The 25,502-nt window shown below is 45.1% G+C and overlaps 1 protein-coding gene across 5 annotated transcripts in view; it reads right to left on the minus strand.

Moving 5' to 3' along the window:
- Window positions 1-4,361: 4,361 nt before the first annotated feature.
- The window catches only part of adar (adenosine deaminase RNA specific), a 144,927-nt gene continuing 123,786 nt past the window's right edge, over window positions 4,362-25,502 (minus strand). For all 5 annotated transcript variants that reach the window (XM_048620447.1, XM_020512204.2, XM_048620448.1 and 2 more), the window contains 9 exons: window positions 25,088-25,241; window positions 23,176-23,347; window positions 17,152-17,245; window positions 13,258-13,377; window positions 10,758-10,891; window positions 9,321-9,503; window positions 7,862-7,974; window positions 7,140-7,267; window positions 4,362-5,998 (listed from right to left, as the gene is read on the minus strand). In XM_048620447.1, the coding sequence (XP_048476404.1) occupies window positions 5,758-5,998; window positions 7,140-7,267; window positions 7,862-7,974; window positions 9,321-9,503; window positions 10,758-10,891; window positions 13,258-13,377; window positions 17,152-17,245; window positions 23,176-23,347; window positions 25,088-25,241 (1,339 nt within the window). In that variant the 3' untranslated portion in view covers window positions 4,362-5,757. The remainder of the gene's footprint in view (window positions 5,999-7,139; window positions 7,268-7,861; window positions 7,975-9,320; window positions 9,504-10,757; window positions 10,892-13,257; window positions 13,378-17,151; window positions 17,246-23,175; window positions 23,348-25,087; window positions 25,242-25,502) is intronic.

Raw genomic sequence — 25,502 nt, forward strand, 5'->3', positions numbered from 1 at the left:
CCGATCCCAGGAAGGCAGTGACTGTCTTATGAGGAGAGGTTGAGTAGATTGGGCCTGTATTCACTGGAGTTTAAAAGTATGAGAGGAGACCTTATTGAAGCATACAAGATTCTCTGGGGACTTGACAGCGGAGATGTGGTTTCCCCTCATGGGAGAGTCTAGGCTCAGAGGGGCATCATCTCTTAGTAATGGGTTACCCATTGAAGACAGAGATGAGGTGGAATTTCTTCGCCGAGGGGAGTGAATCTAAGAATTCTTTACTGCAGAGGGCTTTCGAGGCTGGGTCAATCAGTATATTCAAGGCTGAGAGATTTTTGATCAGTAAGGGAATCAAGACAGGAAATGGAGACTATCAAATCGACCTCAGGTGGAGCAGGGCCAATGGACTGAATGACCTACTTCTACATCATAGCGGAGCCTGACTTTATAGGAAACACCTCAACTGGGTAGATATGGAAGGCTACTTCAGAATGAACTGGTTTGTAATGAATGAGTTGGGAGGGCGCATTCCTCCAATTTGAGAGACTGAACACAGGAAATGGTTGGTGCTAAGGTTCTTCTGTGCTGATCTGAGCCGTTCTCAGTCAAGGGATGGGGCTTAGCAATAGAGTACACTTCAACGGCCAAGGCTCAAGGAGGACAGACGAGGCAGTGACCCTGACTGTCCCCCATTAACCAGCGTTTGACCAGAGAGTTTGGCTTTCAGTGTTTACCATGCTCACATATCCCATCGCCTCTCACCCTTCAAGGTTCAGATCGGGAGGACAAGTGCTTTGGTGTCAGGTGGAGAGAAGATGTCGGCAGAAAAATCTTACCAATGCCAACTGCTCACATTCACTGTCACATTGCAGCTAACCATGGTCAGTGCAGCATGGTGGCTTAGAGGTTAGCACATTATCCCCTGTGTCTATGTGGGCTTCCTCTGTGTGCTCTGGTTTTCTCCCATAGTTCCAAAGATGTGCAGGTTAGGGTGGATTGGCCGTGCTAAATTGTCCCGTAGTGTCCAAGGAAATGTAGGCTAGGTGGATTAGCCATGGGAAATGCAGGGTGGGATGCTCTTTGAGGGGTTGGTGTAGATTTGATGGGCCAAATGGCCTGCTCCCACACTGTAGGGATTCTATGATTCAAATAATATTGGCTCAGCAGTGAAAAGTTGAACAAAGCATCAATTTGAAAGGGTACACCGCAAAAGCTCAAACTCTCAAATAGTACTACTGACAGAAACAAACTAACATGCAAAGGCTCCTTAGTCTGAATGAGCAAATGCCTCGAGTGACTGCCAGCTCTGTCTACACTTTCTAAAGGGACGAAAGATAATGCTACCACAGACCAGGGATTCATTGCTACGCATCAAATCCTAGACCAATTCTGAAAAGATGAACATCAAATTTATTCTAAAGGATGGATGGGACCAAGTCTCTGGCTATACGTTACAAATGACAAAATCCTGTAAAAACAGATGTTTACACATGCACAGGAAAGATACACATGCCCTCATCCAACCAAACCCAAAGCTATTAACAAGCGTGGGATAGGGCTGAATGATATGCAATGAACTGCCCTAAACACACACACACACTTTCAGTTGAAAAGCTTTACACTATCAGGTCCCCTCCACCTCACTGCCCGGACATGGTCAATTGAAAATTCATACAACAGCTTGTCCCTTGCCCTGAATGCTGCTCAAAACACAACCAAAACACAGTCTTTTTTTCTTGCACGCAGTAACTTTGAGTTGACAAGGTGCTCCAATTTGTACCAACAGTCCAATCATTGCATTTATATCAAGAGAAAAGAATATGACTCATTCCAACTTTGCACTCAGGACATAGGATGGGCAGATTCATTCTCTCCACTTTTGATTTTGTCATATGCTGTAGCTCCCACTCTATAAACACTAAGTGTTTGAACTCAAAATCATTAATAAAAATTTCCATTCTTTCATGGGATACGGTTATCACTGACAAGCTCAGCATTTTTCACCCACCCCTTGAACTGAGTGACTTGCTCATCCATTTCTGATGGTAACTTCAGAGTCAGTTACTGAGGGTCTGGAGACACTTGTGAGAACCGCAAACTTTCATCCTTAAAAGCAGATTAGTGAATCAGACAGGTTTCTAAAATATCAGTGATACGGTCACAATCAATTGATTTAAAATTCCTCCAGTTGTCATGGTGGGATTTGAACCTGTGCCCTCAAAGCATTGGCAGGGGCCTCTTGGATTAATAGTCCAATGGTTGGGGGAGGGCACCTTAGCTCAATTGGCTGGTTCATAATGCAGTTACATCAACAATCTGGGTTCAACTCCCACACTGGCTGAGGTTACCATGAAGGACTCTCCTTCTCAACCTCTCCCCTTGCCTGAGGCGTGGTGGCCTTCTGGTTAAACCACCATCAATCTTCTCTTCCTAATGGGAGAAAGCAGTCCTCTGGGACTTTTAGTCGATTGACATTCCCACTGCACTACACCTAGTTGGGAAGGGAGACTGAATCAGTACGTGGGAAACAATGGAGACTGATTTTCTCTTGAGACATCGCAGAACACAAGGGTGTAACTCATACCTGTGGCTGCCACACAAGGAGTTCAATATTTCATTCACTGCCAGGGGAAGAATAAGGTCGTAACACCTTGTGACGAAAGAAAGATCATGAAGAGATGCTGGAAAGCTGAGGCAATCCATGTGTGCTCCCCACAACATTGTGCTGTCTTATCTTGGAGGTGATGGGCTTGTTACACAATCTCCCACTGACACCTAATGTCCCACCACATTCCCCTTCAATCAGACAAAGCCAGAGAGGCTGAGGAGTGACCTTGCATAGCTCAGAGACAGAATCCTGTGGTTTGCCCATATTTTGCAGCTCCTAACAAGGGCACAACATATCCTCATGATCTAGGGTGAGTGTGAGTGGTGTGACAACAGATTTAACAGCCAGTCCGTGACCAACTGCTGATCTTACAATCAATTATCCATCACCCTTCAACGGCACCACTGCCTCAGAGACTGCATTAAAAGGTGGTGTTGGATTTTTAAGGTGGGTTTTTTTTCTGTCTAATATTACCAAACTCTCCTCCCCAACCCCAATTCAATGAAGGGGTGTGATGGGGAGACACTCGTTCTGAACTTGGACGGCAACACAATAGCTTGGATCCTGCTTCTGTCTGCAGAATGTTTAATGGGAACGAAAATCACATGCAATTCAGGCAAAACTGAAAGTAATTAAACTTTTGTTTGTTTTTAAGAAACACTGGCAAGTTCCTTCAAAATTACTGAAAGGAAACAGGATTCATACCTCCACTGTCAAACAGTACAGCATGATCCTGACAGCTCCTCTCTTACCAACAAAGGGAAGGGCCAGTAGTAGGGAAGTATTTCACTGTGCAGCACACTCAGGTGCTTTCATCGAGAACACAAGATCAGTTTGGTCTTCATGATTCCCAAAACCTACCATTACAGGGTGAAAATTATCAAGCCAAAACCTCCCTACAATCTCCATCTTTATCGTTTCGCAAGACATACCATTTCCATTGTTATCAACTGACCAAACATCAAATGAAACATCAATTAGATCAGGAGCACAAACCAATTTCATACACGGTTATCTCATTGACTGACCCGTCCCCACCGGTGCCATACCCCAGTGTTATACAGTGACAGACCTGTCCCCACCTGTACCGTACCCCAGTGTTGTACACTGACAGACCCGTTCCCCACCGGTACCGTACCCCAGTGTTATACAGCGACAGACCCGTCCCCACTGGTGCTGTACCCCATTGTTATATAGCGACAGACCTGTCCCCACTGGTACTGTATCCCAGTGATATACAGCGACAGACCTGTACCCCAGTGTTATACAGAGACATACCTGTCCCCACTGGTACTGTACCCCAGTGTTATACAGCAACAGACCTGTACCCCAGTGTTATACAGAGACAGACGCGTCCCCACTGGTACGGTACCCTGGTGTTATACAGGGAGCCACAGTGAACAAGCGATTAACTGGAAAGTGCCACAACTATCTTTCTGCTGTCAGGGGACATAAGCCTGAGGTGGGTGGGAGGGAGGGAGGAGGCTGTAGGAAATTCGATGCCCTCGAGAATCAGGGTCAGCACATGTGCTCCAGGCTCAACCATATTCATCTCCCCCAGCCCTGCCCCGCAGGAGAGGTTGGTGCCCTGTTGTCATGCCCCTCCCCTTGTACTTCCCCAAAGTGGCCGGGAGACAAGGTATCATTATCATGGTCACTTAAAGAAACAGTCGTTCTGAGAGTGAGAGAGAGACAGAGACAGGTTTAACACTGAGTGTAAGCTCTGTGCAGCTTCTAATAAGTTGTTTTTTTTTTGTTTTAAAGTTCCACACAGTTGCTGGTCAGTCTTTTAATAATGAACAATAAAAAAAACATGCAACACCAACAGGGCCGCTGTGGTTTCACTTGCACACACAGGTAATTGAGACTCTTTGAACCCACTGAGCTCACGGTCCCATCTGTAGCTGGAGTTCCAGTCTCCAGCTGCAGCCCCTCCCACCTGTAACCCCGAAACCTGGCAGAAAGGTCACACATTCGCAGAGCGCACAGGGCTGCACATCAGGCTGTCATAGGCGTCTGCAACTAGCTCAAGGAGAGGTAGGTTAAACGGTGACTCCCAGCTAGTTGGCTCCTCAACATATTCCCATACTGTTGACAGTCGCATACTGTTCCCCCACCTCCTCTGCAAAAGAACAGCATCCAGCCTTTCCTGGAGATGTTGTAGGTCTGCCATACAGATGTATGGCTTTTGGGGGAGACAGGTAGCCTATCCTTCCTTTATTAGGTGTTATTCATTTTCAAAGACAGATCTTGACTTGTGCCCAAGTGGCACAAGCACACAAATTCTGTCCTGCCCACTGGGTGGATTATTCCTGGCTTATCCCAGGAACACAGTCAGTCCTGCAACCGGGGAGGAGGGCAGAGTCTGAAACCTGAGCTGGAGAGTGTTTCAGTTCCTCAGGTGCGGAAATGTAATGCGGGTTAAAGGAAAAAAACAGGTGGTGTGCCAACATTGCATGGATCACTCTCCAAAAAAAACAGGAGGCGAGCACGGGTATCATCTTGCCCATATCAGAGATGGGTAGGAAAGTGGGTCTTGGTGGAACTCTGTTAGCTCCGTAACCTGAACATTAGCAAGAGTTATGTAACCAGACTCTCGAAGCTGCTAGGCATGCAAGCAGGGTCTCGGGGGGCAAGGGGTAGAAACGGAAGAGGAAGCCAGCTCCAAATGGCCAACGGGCACGACCACAGTCTGCTGGCAAAGGCTTTGCTTCAAACCGATTTACCTCCCACTTCCCATCCCCTTTTTCCAGAGTCATGCAGTTGGTCCAGTAACATAAAGGGATTGAGTTATGACAGTGCCATGCCAAGACTGGGTCTCCTACCTCCTTCCCGAGAGGAATGTTCAACTCCTCGGGCTTTGTGGAGGCCTTTGTGTGAAAGAGGCCTCCCCCTCAAGAATCTCTCTACTCCTTAGCTTAAAAGACTTTTTGTTTTTTTTTAAAATCAATTCTACATTATTTTTTTAAACTACATTCGATTATAAACATTCGACAGATTTATAAAGGAATGTCGGGAATTATATGGTAATTTTTTTTTTAAAAAGGTTTTGAGTTTTTTTTTTAAATCTCTACAACCGCTGTACAGAATTGCTGCCCCACCTGTAAACCCACAGCCCCCACACCCACCCCCCCCCCACCCTCTCCCCTACCAATCCCTGACGCGGGAAACTACGCTTCACTGTTCATGAAGCTCTTCTCCTCCAGAGGTTTCTGGATCCAGTTACCATAGTTCATCTGCTCCAGCGCTTTGAAGAAGAGGGTGCGTGCATTCTGGAAGTCTGCAGCTGCTGCCTTGGCGTCAGAGTAGGAGGCCATCGCCAGCAGATCCTGCCGCTCGTTCTTCTTGCAAAGCTGCCGGAAGAGATCGTACAGGTTGATCTTGGAGACCCGGGAGACATCCAGCTGAGGCCTGAGGGGGTGGGAGAGAAGATAATAATAATTAAAAAAAAAAAAATCAACATGCCACGTTGGCTCAGTGGTTCGCACTGCTGCCTCACAGCGCCAGGGACCCGGGTTCGATTCCACCCTCGGGCGAGTTTGCACATTCTGCCCGTGTCTGTGTGGGTTTCCTCCGGGTGCTCTGGTTTCCTCCCACAGTCCAAAGGTTAGGGTGGATTGGCTGTGCTGAATTACCCATAGTGCCCAAGGATGTGCAGGCTAGGTGGGTTGGCCATGGGGAATGCAGAGTTACAGGGATGGGGTGGGTCCGGTTGGGTTAGTGTATACTCGACGGTCCGAATGGCCTGCTTCCATACCATACAGATTTTATGATTCTATGCAGCCCAATTTACAAGCAGTTTGAATGACAGGACCCAATCCCCTGGCCCATCAAGACGGCCCCCACTGGTGGATTTAACTCCGATTGGGTGATCTCGGCCACAGGCTTACTGGGTACAAAGTCTTGTGCCGTTGAGTCAGGGTCTCGAGTGGCCTTTGAGCACACAGCCCAGGATGAAACGTTAATGGCCAGCACTAAAGGAGTAGGCTCTGCATACACAGGTTATGCTTCACAGTTTCTCAGCTGTTCTTTTTTGCAATTCCGGAACCACGGGCCCTGGGTCTCCATTTAGCTGTGAACAGAGCTGCTGAACCCTGGCTGCGCTTGAAAGAATTCCAACGGAAGATGGAACTTATTTTTTAAAAATTCATTCACAGTATGAGGGCATTGCTGGCCAGGCCAGCATTTATTGCCCATCCCCAATTGGCCAGAGGGCAGTTGAGAGTCGACCGCATGGCTACGAGTCTGGAGTCACACGTAGGCCAGACCAGGTAAGGACTGCAGCTTCCTTCCCTAAAGGACATTACTGAACTAGATGGGTTTTATTTCCTGGCAATTGGCAATGGATTCACAGTTATTCCAGATTTTTTTTCTAAATTGAGTTCAAATTCGACCATCTGCCATGTCAGGATTCGAACCTGGGCCCCCAGAATATTATCAGGGTCTCTGGATTAACAGCCCAGTAACACTAGGCCATTGCTTCCTGGTTCCATCCTGCAATGTCACACTGCCTAATGCTTCAATAAAGCCAGAGGCTGTGTGTTTAAATTACCCATCAACTTTCCCTTTGGTTCCGTCCAAAATTTCCACTTCTGTCCCATCCGCCAAGGACCAATTGACACTCGACTCCTTTGTTTTCCCAGTCTGTCGTGTTGAGTCGTAGACACTAACCCGGCCAATCTGCAAGCAAAAAGCGTCCCTTCAATCCGAGGCAGTGGTTATGTGGATAAGAAAGAGCGAGCTAGAGAGCGTGAGACATACACAAACCAACATATCCTATTCCCTGACTCATTCTCTCTGCAATGCCAAGATTTTTCTCTCCTCTGTCCATTTCGAGCTAGTTTAGCGATTCACCAGCCTTTATGGCTCTCCATTCTCCAAAGGAGGTGCACGCTTATTTAAGGGGCTCAGCTCTGCTGAGTGGGAGACCCAGACCAGTGTGTCACATCCTGAGCCGTACGCCTTGGAAGAAGAGTGAGGCATTGATTCCAAAACACACATGGGAAAACTTCCATTTTCAAGCTTACATTTACAATAAGCCACCTTTGTGAATGCAACATTTCAGAGCTGGTAAATGCTGGGGTCCCTGAAGACCTTCAGCCAGTGTATTCAGGGAGGTGTACCACACATCCAAGTCTAGCAGCAACCCAACTTGACCCTGTATCAACCTTTCATCATCATCACTGGATCATCAGGTAAGCTGAATGGCACCGTTCTGCTCCTCTATTGACCCTCTCAACCATCATTTTTGAGATTCAGAGCTTTTCTTTTTACCTGTGGATGATTCAGTACGTAAGGGTAAGGTAGACTCCTTTGAAACTCTTCCCCATCCCGAGACATGCGACAGCAGACCGCTCGAGCTAGGTGCCCGTGGCTGTATAGGTAACCTGCAGGTTGAAGGAGGAAGTAAGTTTACTCAGAGCAGTGTTAAAAGAGACCCACACTAAGGGGAGAGAAAACCCTCAGGTCAACAATCACTCAAACTGTCCCAGGGATATGGCACAAAGAAGCACAGAGTACCTTTCCGTACAGAATGGTGGATTCAGAGACCGTTCACCCTCTTCCCGACATCTATTTTAATACTGCAGTCGTCACCTGCTTCCTCAAAAAAAGACCCACCCTCCACTTAAAACGCCTTGTAGACTGCCGCACCATTTCCAACCACTTGGTTTTGTTATTCGTTTATGTAATGAAGGCAGCTCCACTTAGACAGCCTTTAGTGTCCATTCCTAATTGTCCAGAGAGTAGTCAAGAGTCAGCAACATTGCTTTAAGTCTGGAGACCAAGTAAGGATGGCAGATTTCCTGCCGTAAAGGGCATTTGCGAATCAGATGGCTTTTTACAACAATTGACAGTAGTTGCGTGGTCACCATTAGAATAGCTTATTTTCTCTCCCACCAGAATTTTACTGGGATTCAAATTTCATCAGCTGTCATGCCAGGATTTGAACCCATTCCCCCAGAACATTAGCCTGGGAGCTCTGGATTACTAGTCCAGTGACATGCCCACTACACCATGGCCTCCCAGAATCCATCAGTCTCTTTCAGCACGTCTCCAGGTTTGAATCTCTCCAATCCGAAGTCAGCCACTATCCAAGCGCAGACTCGGTGGCTGTGACCAGTCTGTAATGTCAGTGGGGCCGACCTCAACTCCCAAGTTAGAAAGGACAAGGCCTCCAGATCCAAATCCAGGAATCTGAGCACAGAAATCACGGCTAGTACTTCAGGGCAGTAGGACTTAATGCACTGTCAGAGATGCAGTCACAGGGTTTGTACCATCTTTACTAAACTATAACAATGACAATACACCCAATTTACTGGCACTTTGGAGCACTCCAAGTCACAAACAACACAACAGAATTACTTTCTCACTGGCCTTCTGGATGAAAACATGATTCTCCTCCAACCATCATGGTGGGGTTGCCCTCCTTTAATCCCACTTTTACCCATACAATGGTACACAGAACATCCCCCTCAGCAGCTTCTGGCTTTATCCCTGCACTGTTGTAATTTTTATGCAATTCTGTGTTTGTCTATGCAAACCAGTGGACTCTATTTAAAGTAATGAATTGGGGTGAAGTGTGAAGGAGCTTTGTTAGTGGGTGTGGTAGGTACAACAAAGAAAGTCTTCTTCCTCACATGACTCAACACCGATTCCATACCTAACCGGACCCTAACTCCCATGTTATCACATTTCAGGGAAGAAAGGCCAGCAAGTGAAGCTGGAAGCTCACCGAGGGTAATGGAGCTGAGATAGACAGGGTGGATGAAGTGGGAGAGCAGAGCCCCCTGAAGACCCAGCACATTCCAGCGGAGGATCTTGTCGCTACAGGACATGGTACGGAGTCTCTCCCCATGCTGAATTCCATCCCATGTTGGGACAATATCGCTCGACTCCACTGGGATGGTGCCTTCACCTGCAGATCAGAAAATGTCATTCAAACACACAATAGTCCCATTCACAGTCAAAGCAGGAAGCAAGGTTACAGGGGCCACATTATTCCCTCATTGAGAGATTCACCGGAGATAAAACCAGGCCGTCAGTGCAGCCAGGTAGCTAATTCTCGGGTTGACAGATCCATCGTCCCCCCAGGCTAACCACGCCCTCTTACAGCATCCCTACAAGAACAAGACTGACAGGTCATTCAGTAGCTGACAGAAGTGTAAACAACAACAGCAGTCTCCAGATACTCAAGATCAGGGGGAATGGAGGCTGAATGTAGCTTCTCAAACATCACCCCAGCAAAAACACAAGAATTATAAGTAGGATGAGATGAAGGACATGAGCTCAGCTCTGGGGAATAAATTAGTCAGCAGGATCACAATGTTACATTCTCACATTACAACATAAAACTACATTTGGCTGTGAATTGTGATTGGGCCTTGATAAATGCAAGGCTTTCTTTCCACCTGGGAGACTACAAATCATACCATGATCACATGGTAGAGGGAGGAAGCACTGGATCTAAGGGAGATACTGGAGACTTGTGCTGTGTTTTTAAAGATATAGGGAGCACTAAAACGCAAAACATTCACTGTCATCTTGTTGAGGTTACACCTGTAACTTATCTGAAGTTAATAGATTGGTGCAGACAACTGACCATGAGCAGCGTTCAGCTCTGCTAAACTTGCATCTAGAGATGTAACTGATTTGGAACTTTCACTTTTTTTTGGTACCCAGTGTCACCAACAAGCACACTGGTGTTACATAGCATGGGTTAGATACAGTAATTCTACACTGTCCCCCACCAAACACTCTCAGGATAGGGACAGCACAGGGTTAGATACAGAACAATGCTTCCTCTACATTGTGCCCATCAAATACACCCAGGACAGGGGCAGCACGGGGTTAGATACAGAGTAAAGGTCCCTCTACACTGTCCCCATTAAACACTCCCAAGACATGGACAGCATGAGGTTAGATATGAAGTAAAGGTGACATTTGTCTGATCTAATAGTGCTTTATCCCGAACACTTTACCTGATCTTACCATTTGAACAGCACACATCCACTCTATATTTTCTCTCATTTCAGTCTAGTTTGGAGCTCGGTTTCTAGAGTTTAATGCAGTCCTTATGCCCGGTTAAATGTCACAAACGACTACAGTTGAGTACTTGACTGTTTTAGTTCAATCCATTCAGTCACGTGTTACAGGACTGTCTGTCACTCACCGTTTTCCACCTTGGTGCGCAGTTTGCCTTGCTTCATGTTCTCAAATAGGGGGTGATGTGTGTCGTCCCCTTCTTTAGTGGGGGGTTCACTGCACGACTTATCAAACAGGGCTCCATCACCACACGGTGCAGTACTGGGGAAGGTACAGTTTAAAAAAAAGGTTCAGAACGAGGATCGCCAAGTCTCTCAATCAAATGGTGGAACAGACTCGATGGGCTGAATGGTCTAATTCTGCTCCTATATCTAATGCTGTTATGGAGACATTCATTACCATTGAATAAAACCCATAGCTCAGAAATTAAAACGGACACAGTGCCCCTTTGCTGCTAATAGGTACAGTCCTATCTCTAAAGTTAAATCATTACTTCAGAAGGTCAATTATCCTTCAGATAAGAAATATCTTCAATTCTTTTCTTGCTCTCAGCTTCTGTTAGCCATGGCTCAGTAGGAAGCACACTTTCTCTCCTGTGGCAGGAGGTTGTGTATTCAAGCCCAATGCCAAAGATTTAACCAGAATCTAAATAAAGATCCCTCATGGCAGCAAGACTGATAAGAGAGTGGTTAGGACAGCATACGGGACACTTGCCTTTATCAGCTGTAGATTATAAGAGAAGGAAGGCTATGTGAAGATGTACAGAACTTTGACAGCTGGAGTACTGCGCATAGTTCTGCTCAATGTGACTGAACTGGACAGGATGCAGAGGAGATTCACCAGGATGCTACAAAAACAAAGTTGCTGGAAAAGCTCAGCAGGTCTGGCAGCATCTGTGAAGGAGAAAACAGAGTTAACATTTCGGGTCCAGTGACCCTTCCTCAGAACAGGATGCTGCCTGGGATGGAACATGTTAGCTATGAAGACAGCCTGGAGAAGCTCAGATTGTTTTCTTTAGAGCAGAGAAGGTTGAGAGGGGTCCCTGTCTAAAAGAGAGCAGGGGCATGGCCGGGTCAATAAGAAACAGCTGCCCCCCTTAATTACAGGGTCAATAACAGGGAGGAGGGGGCCTCATTTTACAGTGAAAGCTAGGAGGTTTAGAGGGGATTGGAGGAAAATTCTTTTCACTCAGTGGTGCGGGGTACCTGGAATGTGCTAAAAGGGAGGGTAGTTGAGGCAGGAAACCTCACAACCTTCAAGTAGCTGGATAAGCAGTGGAAATGTGCTAACATTCAAGGCCACAGGCCAGGTGCTGGGAAGTGGGAATAGCATAGATTTAGAATAGTATTTTTGTTGGCACAGACTCGATGAGCAAAAGGGTCTCCTGCATTGTACTGATTCTATGAATCCCCACAACTTAGAAAGAGGGAGTGGTGTACTATTGAAGGTGCCATGCATTGAAATAGACATTAAAACAGGGGCTCTCAGTTGGATGCAAAGGATCCTGTGGCACTAATGGAACAGCAGGGGAGGGAATTCTTTGCTCTGTGTAGGGGCCAATCCTTATTCCTCAAGCAATACCACGGATAGCCTAACCATTATCACATTGCTGTTGATGGGATCTTCCTGTGCACAAATAGACCGCTACAGTTCAGTGGGTGTAAAAGCAACAACATTAGGGTATTCTGAGATCATGAAAGAGACTATAAATAAAGGGAGGTCACTTGGCCCTGTGAACTTGCTCCACCAGCCACAGGAGATCACGGCTAATTGGGTTGGCCTGGACCCCAACATTCCTGATTCTCCCCGCCTCTGCCATTAACGTTCCACTCTGTTGTCTAGGAGAATTCAATCTAACCCAATCTTAGATCTATTCAATGACATAGCCTCACCCTCTCTTCATGAGGAATGTTGCCAACATCAAAAGCCCCCGAATAAAGAAGCTCCCTGTCATTTCCACCTTAATAGGGAAAACCTCTATTTTGAAGGTCCCCAACTCCCATCAAGCCCCCTCAGAATTTATAGGTTTCAATAAGATAAGAGTTATAGAGTCAGACAGCACAGAAACAGATTCTGCGGTCAAATCAGTCCATACCATATCCCTCCAAACCTTTCTTACTTGTGTACTTGTCTAAACACGTCTTTTAAATGTTGTAACTGTACTCACATTCACCACTTCGCCTGGAAATTCATTCCACACACATACCATTCTCTGTCTAAAAAAAAATTGCCCCATCTTCTTTAAATCTTTCTCCTCTCACCTTAAAAATATGTTCCCTACTCTCAAAATCCTCCATCCTAGGGAAAAGACACTTGCTATTCACCTTATCTATACCCCTCATGATTTTATAAACCTCAATAAAGGTCACCTCTCAATCTCCTCCTCCAGTCAAAAATGTCCCAGCCTATCCAGCCTTTCCTTATAACTGAAACCTTATAACTCAGATCACCCCTCAGTGAACTCCAGTGAACATTGGGCCAATCCGCTCGACCCATTCCAGAAAAGATTGTCTTCCTCGTTTTAACTGGAGGTCTTTACGCAAGTGAGCCTTTGAACAGAACAAACGAATCTCTCCCTGTCTGTCATGGTGAACACCACATTAGACAGAAGGGAAGTTTAAACTCACCTGATGTAGAGGTGAAATGTTATTCCTGGCTTAATCTGTAACCTCTTGTCGTGAGCTGGAGTAAAAAGGCTGTCATCTGGAGACGCAGGGTTATACTTCAACAGCTCATTGTACAGGAACCTGCAAACAAAACAGCAAGCTGACGTGATGAGAAAGCACAACGGCGCAAATGTTAAAAAGCACAACAGATCCCTCAGGCTGTAACCTTAACTACAGTACTCTTTACACAGATACTATAGAACCTGTTGTGTATTCCTGCTTTTATTGCAGTACTGAATGATTTGCTTGTCTCCTTTTCTGCCCAAACCTGCAGTGATGTGTTGAAAATTATTCACCTTAATGCTTGAAATATCCTAATGTCTGATTGGTATATGCCCTTCCGTGGTGTCATACCTCTGATGGGGGCACTGTAATATCACCATGTTCAGGGGGATAGAGTGGCCTAATGTACCACTAAAAGGAGTTACCAGCAGCAAGCAGGCAAGAGAAGGCAGCCCTGGCAAGACATCTTGAAACATGGTCATTTGTCAAAGAAATGTCAATCCCTACTGATTGATCTATTGTTGTCATATGTACTGAGATACGTGAAAAGTGTTGTTTTGCACGCTGTACAGGCAGATCGCACCATACAAAGTGCATCAGGGTAGTGGAAGAGAGTAGCGAATACAGTGTTACAGCTGCAGAGAAGGTGCAGAGAGAAAGAGATCAGAATTAACACTTGAGAGGACCATTCAATAGTCTGAAAATAGCGGGAAAGAAGCTGTACTGGGACTGTGAGGCTGAATCTTCTGAATGTCAATAGCTACAGAGGAAATGTGGACTGGAACCCTAAAGGTACACCGTATCTGCAGGGGTTTCTTGTGTCCATGTGGAGATGGAGAAGGGAAAACATTTCTGCAAATCAAAACATGTTTTTTATTAAGGGTGCCGAAAACATGACTGCACACCCTGGGTATAGGATCAGTGGAAAAGTAACGTGTTAAGAGGAGAGAGCATGAAGGTGAAAGAAAACAATAATTTGGACATTTAAGCCTGTACAGACTGCAGGTCTCAAAGGATTAACCAAAAAAACTGAAGTGAGCTGTTAGATAGTAGATCAGCTCATCTTCGTTACAGGGCTTTATTTGGTTGCATTCATTTTTTAAAAAATTAATTCTGTACAGCAGTGGCTTATAACCTGTCTCTGTTACAGTTCACCTTATTAAATCCTGCTCCTGAACAAAGTCCTTACAAAGCTGTCAGAAACAGCCCATTGTGATGCTGCTCCTATCCATGTGGCATAAGCAGTCTGTAAACCATCTGTTCCAGGGAGGTGGTCTGGTCCCTCATATCCACCTCCAAACTCCTCATGAGGCTGCAAATTCATTGGTAGTGTAATATTGGAGGGAAAAATAACCTGAAAACATTGTTTAACATTTCTGTTTCAACTCAGTTAGGGGGCTACTAGACACAACTTTGATAGCTCATGAAGGTGAGTGAAGGTTAACAATGCCACGGATGGAATTTAACGCTGCAGGATCCTGGGTCGGAAGAATTAAAAATAAGAATCTGCAGGAATCTGGACAGCATTGTCCCTGCTGCGATGAGTCCAACGTTAATTACATGCCGTTGGGTTGGGGGCGTGGTGGGTGGGCGGGAGGGAGGTGCGGTGTAGTGGTGTAGAGAAGCGAGTAAAAGAACCAGCCATTGCTGACAGGCAGCGCACATTTCGTGAAGAAGCTCAGTCATGCAGCAAGGAATCTTTTCCTTTGGCCCAGTGTACTTTGCTGAATTATACGTCAGATCCTTGCTTCCTGGCATTATTTCCTAACCACATCACCTCTACCATATCAACAAGGACAGTGACAGCAAGGGCATCACCTGAAGCGGGCAGAATCCCAACAGGCTCTGCCTTTATTGTCACTAAATTAAGTAAGTCAAGTTCATAGGAACATAGAAAACAGAAGCAAGAGTGGGCCATTCAGCCCTTCAACCTGCTCTGCCATTCATTATGATCATGGCTGATCATCCAAGTCAATATATGTTCCTGCTCTCGCTCCTGCTCCCCCCACCTCCCCAGCTAGCCTCAAGTGCTTATCCCACTCCTTGAAATCATACAATGTTTTGGTCTCGACCGATTTCTGTGCTAACAAATTCTGTAGGGTCCTCATTCTCTGGGGGAAGAAAATGCTCCTCTCAATTCTAAATGGTTTACCCCACATCCTTAGACTGTGACTCCCCAACCATCAGGAACATCCTTTTTACATCTCGCCTGTGTAGTCCCGTTAGAATTTTATAGGTTTCTCCGAGATCCCCCATCATTCTTCTGAACTCCAGTGAATATAGTCCTAACTGAATCAACCTCTCCTCTTGTCAGTTCTGCCATCCCAGGAATCAGACTGGTAAACCTTTGTTGCACTCCCTCCATAGCCAGAACAATCTTCCTCAGATAATGAGACCATAACTGCACACAATATTCTCGGTGTCAACTCAGCAAGGCTCTGTACAATTGCAACAAGACGTCCCTGCTCCTATACTTGAATCCTCTCGCTGTGAAGGCCAACATACTGTTTGCCTTCCTTACTCCCTGCTGCACCTGCACACTTACATTCATTACTGAAACAAGGGCACCCAGGCCTCACTGCACATTCCCCTCTACCGATTTATAGCCAATGATCTGCCTTCCTGTTTTTGCTATCAAAATGGATAACTCATATTCATCCACATTACACTGCATCTGCCCACTCATTCAGCTTGTCCAAATTGCACTGGAGTATCTCTGCCTCCTCCTCACAGTTCTCCCTCCCATCCAGCTTTGTCTCATTCACAAATTGATACATTACGTTGAGGTCCCTCATTCAGATCATTAATATGTGGTAAATTAGCAGGGTTCCTAGGACTGATCTCTACGTTATCCCACTAATTCTGCCCACCCTTCAGAAAAAAAATCCATTTATTACTGTCCTTTGTTTCCCATTTGTCAACCATCCTAATTCACTAGCCAATCCCATGCATTTTAATCTTACACACTAAGCTGTTATGTGGGACTTTGTTGAAAGCCTTTTGAAAGTCTAAATAAACCACATTCACTAGTTTCCCTTCATCATCCTCAAAAGGATTAAACAGATTCGGCACGCAAGATTTCCTTTTCGTAAATCCATGTTCTCTGTGTCCAATCATGCCACTGTTTATCTTATTCGCCTTCCTGATCTCACTCTTAAGAATGCCCTTACTTTCTCTATACTGTCCAAGAGATTCATTGGAACGCCGTTGTTTATATTTAATATACGATTCTTTTTTATTCTTGACTAGAACCTCAATATCTTTATTCATCTATTGTGGTTGGCTCTCAACTGCCCTCTGGGCAATAAGGAATGAACAATAAATGCTGCCCTAGCCAGCAAGATCCACAGACAATGAATAAATAAACAAAATTAAAAAGTTACCCATAATTACAGATGTTTCTTTATTGCATGTGAATCTAATTTTCTGTTTAATGCTACTCCCAAGATCACGCCCACAGTATGAGGGTACATATACAACTTCGTTAGTGATTTATGCCCATTGGTCTTTCTCAGCTTTACCACACAGATTTCACATCATCACAGCTAATATCCTTCCTCACTGTTGCATTAATTTAAACAGTAATGCAACTCCACCACCTTTCCCTTTTAGGCAGCAAAGCCAACAAGATTTAAAATAAAAAACACACAGCTCAGGGGAGCGTGCAACACTGCCAACAGGCAACTAAGCCTCTTTTGCCAATGGTTTCTAGTTTTCCAACCAACTGAGTACAGATCTGCAATCAAAAGTGGGGTCTTCACGGTTTGTGTAGCAAAGTATCATGGCAACAAGCCCATTCCCTGCTATGTTAAACCTCTCAGTTCTTCTCCCTGACCCCAGAAACTCCTTTACCTTATGAAGCACCTCCGGGAGATGATTTCTGCGTGACAGTCATTAACGGTTTCCCCTTTAAGACTGAGCTCTTCTCCTTTAACACATCGATTACCTGTAAGGAAGCAGGAGAAAGTGCATCAGCGCAGTCTCAGCAAACCCCAACATCTCCAACAGCAGTTTCTGAAGGTTCTCCCAAAAATCTGTATCAACTGAACTCTGAAGCTGATTAAAATGTATCAGTCATTATGTTTTCTCATCCTGGAGTCAGACAGCAATGGCATCAACTCTGACCATATTAAATAGCCACAACCAGAGTGAGTGTCAAAAACCACCTCCACTCTTAGTAACAGTGACAAATTATTAAACTTTAAGAATCCAAGATAGATGAACTGGAGGCTAGAAAAACACAGCAAGCCAGGCAGCATCTGGAGGAAAGGAGAAGTCAATATTTCAGGTAATATCCTTAAAGAGATAATGTTTTCTATGCATTCTTTAGTGTTTTCTCCTGACATTTCCTAAGGTAAAGTTAAACTGACCTTCCCTTGTTTGACTAAAGCACCATCCTTCATGACTGAACAGGCTATTAGACTATGGAACTTACAATAGCCAAATATGATGCTGTCATCCACACGCGCACACACACTCTTCCAGCAGAAGTCAATAGACAGTAATTAGGAACAGGAACCCTGGCTGATTTCTGCTTGCTCGCTCAAACTCGGGGCTTACTGGACAGTGACCAGGATCGGGAATCCTGGCTGATTTTCCCTGCGTCTCTCTCTATCGCTCTCTCTCAAACACAGGGCTTACTGAACAATGATCAGGATTGGGGACCCTAGTTGATTTCCCTCTCTTACTGTGGTCACAGAGATCAGAACAAACCTTGTTTCTCCCCAGCTTCTCTTTCAAAGTCACATGTCTGGGTCTCTGGATTAACTGTCCAGCGTTAATACCACGAGGCCATTGCCTCCCCTCCCCAAAATGAAAGTGCAGTTCAGAGAAAGATTACAGAAAATAAAAGCCAGAATTAAAAGCCTAAAGGAATAGTTTTGTTTTTTGGTGATTTGCAATTCAATAAATCCTTATTGCTCTGACACAGATAATAATCCAGTCCTCAGCAGGTGTGCACACTGGGACACGTGATGCTGTCAGAGCTTAACAGTGAAAAGCAGTTAAATCCATTTCACATTAAAGAGTTATTTACATTCCACAGATTACAGGAATGATTCGTCGCTTAAAAGCACAAACTTTTTAAAAGAACCTTGGCTGTTTCTGTAGTACAGGCATTCTTGAAGGATTGGCTAGTATTTATATTTGGATTCACTTCATCATTCCCAGCTTTGCTAACAGGATTCCTTGCAATAAATCAATACTAAAACTCAAGGTTTCCTCCTGTACAAGTTAATACCACAAGGCTGAAGAATGGAGGTTATGGAGCAGGTGGCCCATAGCTTTTGCAAGTTGGAAAGCAAAATTTGGCAGTACATAGGATGGGGGGGTGGGGGGGGGGGGGGGGGGGTGGGTGTGTGTGGGTGTGGGGGGGGGGGTACAGTGGAGGAGAAGACAATGGAGGGCACAATCTGCAAGGCGTGTATCTCCAGCAGTCAAAACACTTTGCTTGGCATTTCCCAACTGTACAAGTGCAATATTTAACTTGCTAGAACCTCCAATGTATTTGGTTAGCCACAGTAACTCCAATGTTTTAATCCTGATTCACAAGTGTCACTTTGCATCCTTTATCATCCTGAGGAAGGGGAGACAAACCAAGCGACATTTTTCACATGGGGTCTAACTGTAATTAACTTTCAGAAACCTGCAACTTAACACAGTTTCAGCCTCTCATTTTACTGCTGATGCTTGGGAGACACTGGTCAGCCTGAAACATCTTACAAAGACAAAGTCAGAAGTCACATGACACCAGGTTTATTTGGAATCATACTAGCTTTCACAGCGCAGCCCCTTTGTCGCAGCTGTTGGACTATAAACCTGGTGTCGTGTGACTTCTGACTTTGTCCACCCCAGTCTAACACCAGCACCTCCACATCATCTTACAAATAGGGCAGGGAAAATATAGTCTCACAATAAAAAGGCAATCAAGCAAGGCAGTTAATACTCCAAGGTAGGTTTTCAAAAGAAGCCATGCAACTAATAACACACCCACTCAAATTAATTGCAACTTGAGTCCAGCTCCTAATGGGCAGGGGCCTCTTAGACTTCGGAACATAGAAAATACAAACAGCAGGCGGCCATTCAATCCTTTGAGCCTGCTCTACCATTCAACAGGAGCATCCTACTCCTTGCCCTGTTCCTACTTTCTCCCCATACCCTTTGTTCCCTTTAGCCCCAAGAATTGCGTATAACTCCTTCCTGAAAACACTCAATGGTCTCAACCACTTTCTGTGGCAGAGAATTCACAGGCAATTTTTATACAGCCTGCAGTAATCTTACCAGAAAGTATAGAAGGCAGGCTACTCTTTCCAACCGTATCACTACCAGAGAATGCATGGAGAGGGATATAAAAAAACACTTCCAAGATGGAATCTGAGATGTGCGAATGGATATATTTAGAGGGAGCTTTAATCTGTATTTAACCTGTGTTGTCACGCCTAGGGAGTGTTTAACAAGGACAGTGCAGAGAGCGCATTACAGTCAGTTTAAAAGAGTAGAGGTAGCTTTACCTGTCCTGCAAGAGCTGATGCTTAAAATTGAAAGTAATCCAATATACAGCATCAAAACTCCACACTTCGAACAGCAATTGAAGGGTTATAAAGAACAGTAGATTTACAAGGGATTTTGATCATAAACACAAGAAACGTACATTTAAGGTTTTAGCAAAGATTTGTAGCTCAGGTTGTGGGTGAGGTTGTTGACTTGTTCACCGAGCTGGTTTGTTTTCATTCAGATGTTTCGTCACCATGCTGGGTAACATCATCAGTGAGGCCACCATAATGGACCGGACAGTATAAATTCCAAGCGGATAGAACAATATCACTTCATCGGAGGCCTCACTGATGGTGAAGAAACAGCTGAATGAAAACAAGCCAGCTCAGCAAGCAAGTCAACAACCTCACAAGAAATGTGCATCTTATTTTCCCTCGCAGTTTGCTTAAGATTGATGTTTTGGCTTTTAGTTCTTTTGAAAGAACAATAAAATCTATCTTGCAGCAAGCTAACAGCAGCCTCAACAACCTTCCCAAGAAGGTTCTGTAACAAGTAGACACCAAATGCATGTATAAATATTGCATTAACCTCTAGGATCCATACCTATCAAACCATGTATGCCACAAGCATCCCTAGCAGAAGTTGAATTGCTTTCAGATTTATTTAGTTGCAGATAAGCCTCTTTAAAAAATTACATTAGATACAGCAAATACACAGAACAAACTGAGTGACAAGTTACAGAAGGAATTCAGCCCATCATGACTGTGCTGATCTTACTAGCGCAGTCAAAAACACAGATCTTTATTGCTGTGCTTTTTCTCATATCCCTCTATCTTCCTCCTCTTCAAATACGCATTCAATTTTTCATTACTTCGGTCACTGAAGGTGTGTGGCAGTAATGGTTTCACCCTGGTTTATTAATCCGGTGTGTAAAATATATTGTAAGAGCTAATTGATGGCTTCCTGTAAAACTTGGTACACAAACAATATGATATAGCCCACAGAGAACTGATGGTTTCTTATAAAGGTTATTATCTGGATCATGGGGCTTCCATCAGGGATCTGTTAACATTGGGAAATGGGACAAGCTGCCAGAACAGTTTGCATTCTCTCAGCTGCCAGTCAAAGTTCTCACAATTGGAGCAGAGTTTTCAGAGCAGGTCATTGGATATGGAATGGCCCGAAGCCATTCTGAACTGAGATGGAAGCTGTTAAAAAGATTGTGTTATTCTCCCAGTTGTGTCGTTATGGAGCAGGGAAATTTCTTAAGGAAGAGTTGCGTAATTGTAAGAATGTGCAGTTACAACAGTGTGGCAGGGATACACATTCCACCAAGTGCCCTCTTCACTTGTTAAAAGATACAATGGCCTGTGCCTCTGCCACTGTCTATGATAAAGCACACCATGCTTGAGCAAATCTGTGATAAGAAATCTTTGCACATTTTCCCCTCAGTTTTAATGAGGATTTGAAATTAAAGACACCTTGTCTCTGACCTTACAACCACAGGGAACAGTTTCTCCCTACTTCTTTCAAGACACTTCGTTACTTTAAACATTTCAATTTAATCTCATTTTGCCTGCTCTGCTTTGGTAGAAACAATTTCACTATCACAAGTTTTGTTTTCTCACATCTCTGGCATCAGCCTGGTCAATCTAATCTGTACATTTTGATGGCCCTTTTTCTGGTGTTGAGTTCAAAAGATCCTGTTTTGCATAAATCCATGATCATTTTTGCACCCTTGCACTCTATCATGGCATTTTTAAAGAAGGAGACATTTCAAAAAAGATGGTCATATCTTTTTACCCCTTCCGTGACTTGTTACTACACAGAGTGGTGTGGCGAGGTAACACATTTAGGTACCAGGTATAGTGAGGTCACTTTGGGCTCGGAAGGTGCAAGTCTAGGGTTGGGAGTACGAAGAAAGGGACTACAGAGAACAAATACGCCAATCACTGCAATAGTGAACCTCCGGTTAGCAAGGCCATAAACAAAGCAAACCAAGCATTTGTTTTTATTTCTACAAGCACAGAACTGAAAACTAGGGAGGTTATGCTGAGCCTATACCAAACCTTAGTTAAGAGTGTTTCATATAGTTTTGGATACACAGACACAGGGCAGGGCGAAGAGAAGATTTACAAGGACGATGCCAGGGTTGGAGGGTTTGAGCTACAGGGACAGGTTGAATAGGATGCGGCTGTTTCCCTGACCAGGTGCCGAGAGGTGACCTCAATCCTGTGAGGTTTATAAAATCATGAGGGGCATAAATAGGATGAATAGCCAAGGTCTCTTCCTCAGGGTAGGGGAGTCCAAACCTAGAGGGGCAGAGGTTTAAGGTGAGAGGGGAAAGATTTAAAAGGGACTCGAGGGGTAACTTTTTCACGCAGAGAGTGGTGCGTGTATGGAATGAGCTGCTGGAAGAAGCGGTGGAGGATGGCACAATTACAATATTTAGAGTTATAGAGTCCTACAGCACAGAGACAAGCCCTTTGGCCCAAACTGGTCCCTGCTGACCAAAACGTCCATTCACGCTAGCCCCATTTCCCTGCACTCGGCCCATATCCTTCTAAACCTTTCCTATCCAAATGCCTTTTAAATGTTGTTAATGTACCTGCCTCAACTACTTCTGTTGATCACACTGTTAGTAATTAGGAAAAGTGAAAATGGTATTCAATTCCCCTCACAATAATGAAAACAAAAGTAGAGAGCTTATCCTTCAGTAATACAGGGCAACGAAGAAGCTACATCTGAAGCACAGCATGTGGTTTGGTCTCCTTACTTAGGTAAGGATGTAAATATAATGGAGTGAGCTTAGACTAATACCTGGAACGGCCAGGTTGTCTTATAAGGAGATGGTGGACAGGGTGGGCTTGTATCTACCAGAGTTTACAGAAATAAGCAGCGACCTGGTTGAAACATATAAAAATCCTAAGGGGCTTTGACAGCGTGGATGTGGGGAAAAAAAAAGGGTCTCTCCTTTGGGTGAATCTACAACTAAGGATCACTGTTTAAAACTAAGGGGTCAGTCATTTAAGACAGAAACAAGACACATGTTTACTTGTTGAGGGTAGCAAGTCTTTGGGAGTCCCTCCCCAGAAGACAGTGGGATGCTGTCTCTCTGAATATTCTGAAGACAGAGGTGGATAGACTCTTACTAAGCAAAAGGGGAGGCAAGGTAAATGGAGTATGGGGCATGAGAAGGAATGTAGAGTTGTAGATTGAAGATCAGCCATTATCTTATTAAACAGCAGAGCAGACTGGAGGGGCCAAATGGCTTAATCCTGCTCCTAAATCATATGTTTGCAATCCTGTGGGGAAACTCCACATGGCAGGCCCTCGTGACCGGCAACAACAGGCCCATACTCACCCCAATCCCATGATGCATACCTGTACCCAGGCTGACGGTAGTCCCCAAATCATCATCGCCTTTTTTCATGATGATGGCTGCCAGGATCTTTCGACCCAACAGGCTGTGCTGGATACGTGCAGTCAAATTGTTGAAGCACTGGTGGCTGAGCATGGCAATCCGATCATGCATTGTACCCCCGGACACAGGCAGCTGCATAAACGAGAGAGAGAAAGAGAGAGCGCGCGAGAGAGATGGACAGAGAGCGTGAGTGCAAGAGCGAGCGAGAAAAAGGTAGGAGTAGGAGAGAGAGCGAGAGAAGAGCAAGAGGGAGAGAGCGAGAGAGAGAGAGCGAGAGAGAGAGAGAGAGCGAGAGACAGCGAGAAAGAAAAAAAAATTACTCATGCGGTGGGAGCAGGAGACTGCTGAGACTAAGCACAGCCTGCACACAGCTCATCTCTTCACAGGTAATTTAACCCTCAGTTACATTGTCAGCAAATATTGTTCCTTTCTTGCTTATTGTAATGAAATGTAGCACCATTTCCACTGACATAGCCCATCGCCTCCACAAGGTACCCCTAGTTGCCATGGCAGCAAAGGCAAACTATATTCTGCAAAAACAACTCCACTCAGCAGCCAAACATTTCCCACGTTACAATGTTGAACTCACCCACCCACAGTTTTCTCTCTCTTCAGCTGAGGCTGCTGACTCAGGCCACAGTGCAGTTTTTATTCACCGTTCATTCTCGGGATGGGGGTGTCGCTGGTAAGGCTGGCATTTATTGCTGATGCCTTTGAGGTGCTGGTGACGAGGCATCCTTTTGAACTCTTTGCAACCGGCGCCACGGTGCTCCCAACGTTGATGTCAGTCGGGAATTTTGACCCAAAACATAACAAAAGCAATGGCTCAACACATTTCCAGGTCAGGTTGATGTGTGTAGGGCTTGGGAGGGGAATCTGGAGGTGATGGCATCCCCATTGCATCTGTTGCTCCTACCGTTTCAGGTGGTGGTGATGGGAGGTGGGTGGATGGGTGTCATAGGTTTAGGTGGTGAAAGGAGACTGCCCAGTCAATTCCATCCATGTTATGTTTATGGTTGCAAGACGGCAGCGAGCACCGTAGTACACAATGCTAGCCCTGGGCTTGGTTCTCTCTCTCTCTTACACATGCCTGCGCAGGGGTGTGCAGGATCTGATCAGGAATAGGTAAGCTGCTGAGTTTCTCAGAGGCTGAAAATATTGTCGTTACAGCTACAGCTACACAGTCTGCAACCAGCTACACAATTCTACCCTCAACATCCTGTGTCATAGAGTCACACAGCATAGAAACAGACCCTCTGGTCGTCTAACTAGTCCATTCCGACCAAGTTTCCCAAACTAAACTAGTCTCACTTGCCTCCTTTTGGCCCATATCCCTCTAAACCTTTCCTGTTCATGTACCGGTCCAAATGTCTTTTAAATGGTGTAACAGTACCTACATCTGGCAGCTCATTCCATATACGTGCCACCCTCTGTGAGAAAAGGTTACCCCTCAGGTTCCTTTTAAATTTTTCTTCCTCACTTTAAAAATATGCCCCCAAATTTGAACGCCCCCATCCTTTGCTATTCACCTTACTTACATCCCTCGTGATTTCATAAACCTTTACAAGGTCACCCCTCAACCTCCTATGCTCCAGTGAAAAAAGTCCCAGCCTCTCCTTATAACTTAAACCATCCAATCCCGGCAACACCCTGGTAAATCTTTTCTGAACACTCTCCAATTTAATAACAGAGCAGCGCAGTACTCCATAAGAGGCCTCATCAATGTCCTGTATAACCTCAACACGATGTCCCAACTCCTAAATCAAAGGTTTGAGCAACAAAGGCAAGTGTTCTAAACACCTTCTTAACTACCCTGTCTACCTATGACTCAACTTGCAAAGAACTATGTGTCTGAACCTCTAGGGGTCTTACCTCTGAAGGAAACTCTCCCGTCCGAGCTGCCTTCTCACCCTCACCAATGAGGACACGGAGAGCAGCATCCGCTGCTTCCTGTTTCGCCTGCTTTTTGCTGCTGGAGCTCACCGGAGGGAACCAGCGACCACCAACCTTTGCCTGGTAGGTAAACCTGCATCGATATATAAGTAGGCAAAATAATGACCGTCTTTCTTAAGTCATCACAGAATATTGAGAGTACCATCAAATGATAGCACCTACTTCTCTCCTAGCTTTGTGCTCAAGCACCGTTGCCACAGGCATTTGGCAACTCGCATTTAAGGTTAACACGGTTAATGGAGGCATGAGGATGCTCCCTAATCAAAAGCAGGGAAGTTACGCTGCACTGTACGAAGTGTTGGTTAGGTCACAACTAGAATATGATGTACTTTCT

The sequence above is a fragment of the Rhincodon typus genome, chromosome 46 (genome assembly GCF_021869965.1).
Source record: "Rhincodon typus isolate 14 chromosome 46, sRhiTyp1.1, whole genome shotgun sequence".
Lineage (NCBI taxonomy): Eukaryota > Metazoa > Chordata > Chondrichthyes > Orectolobiformes > Rhincodontidae > Rhincodon > Rhincodon typus.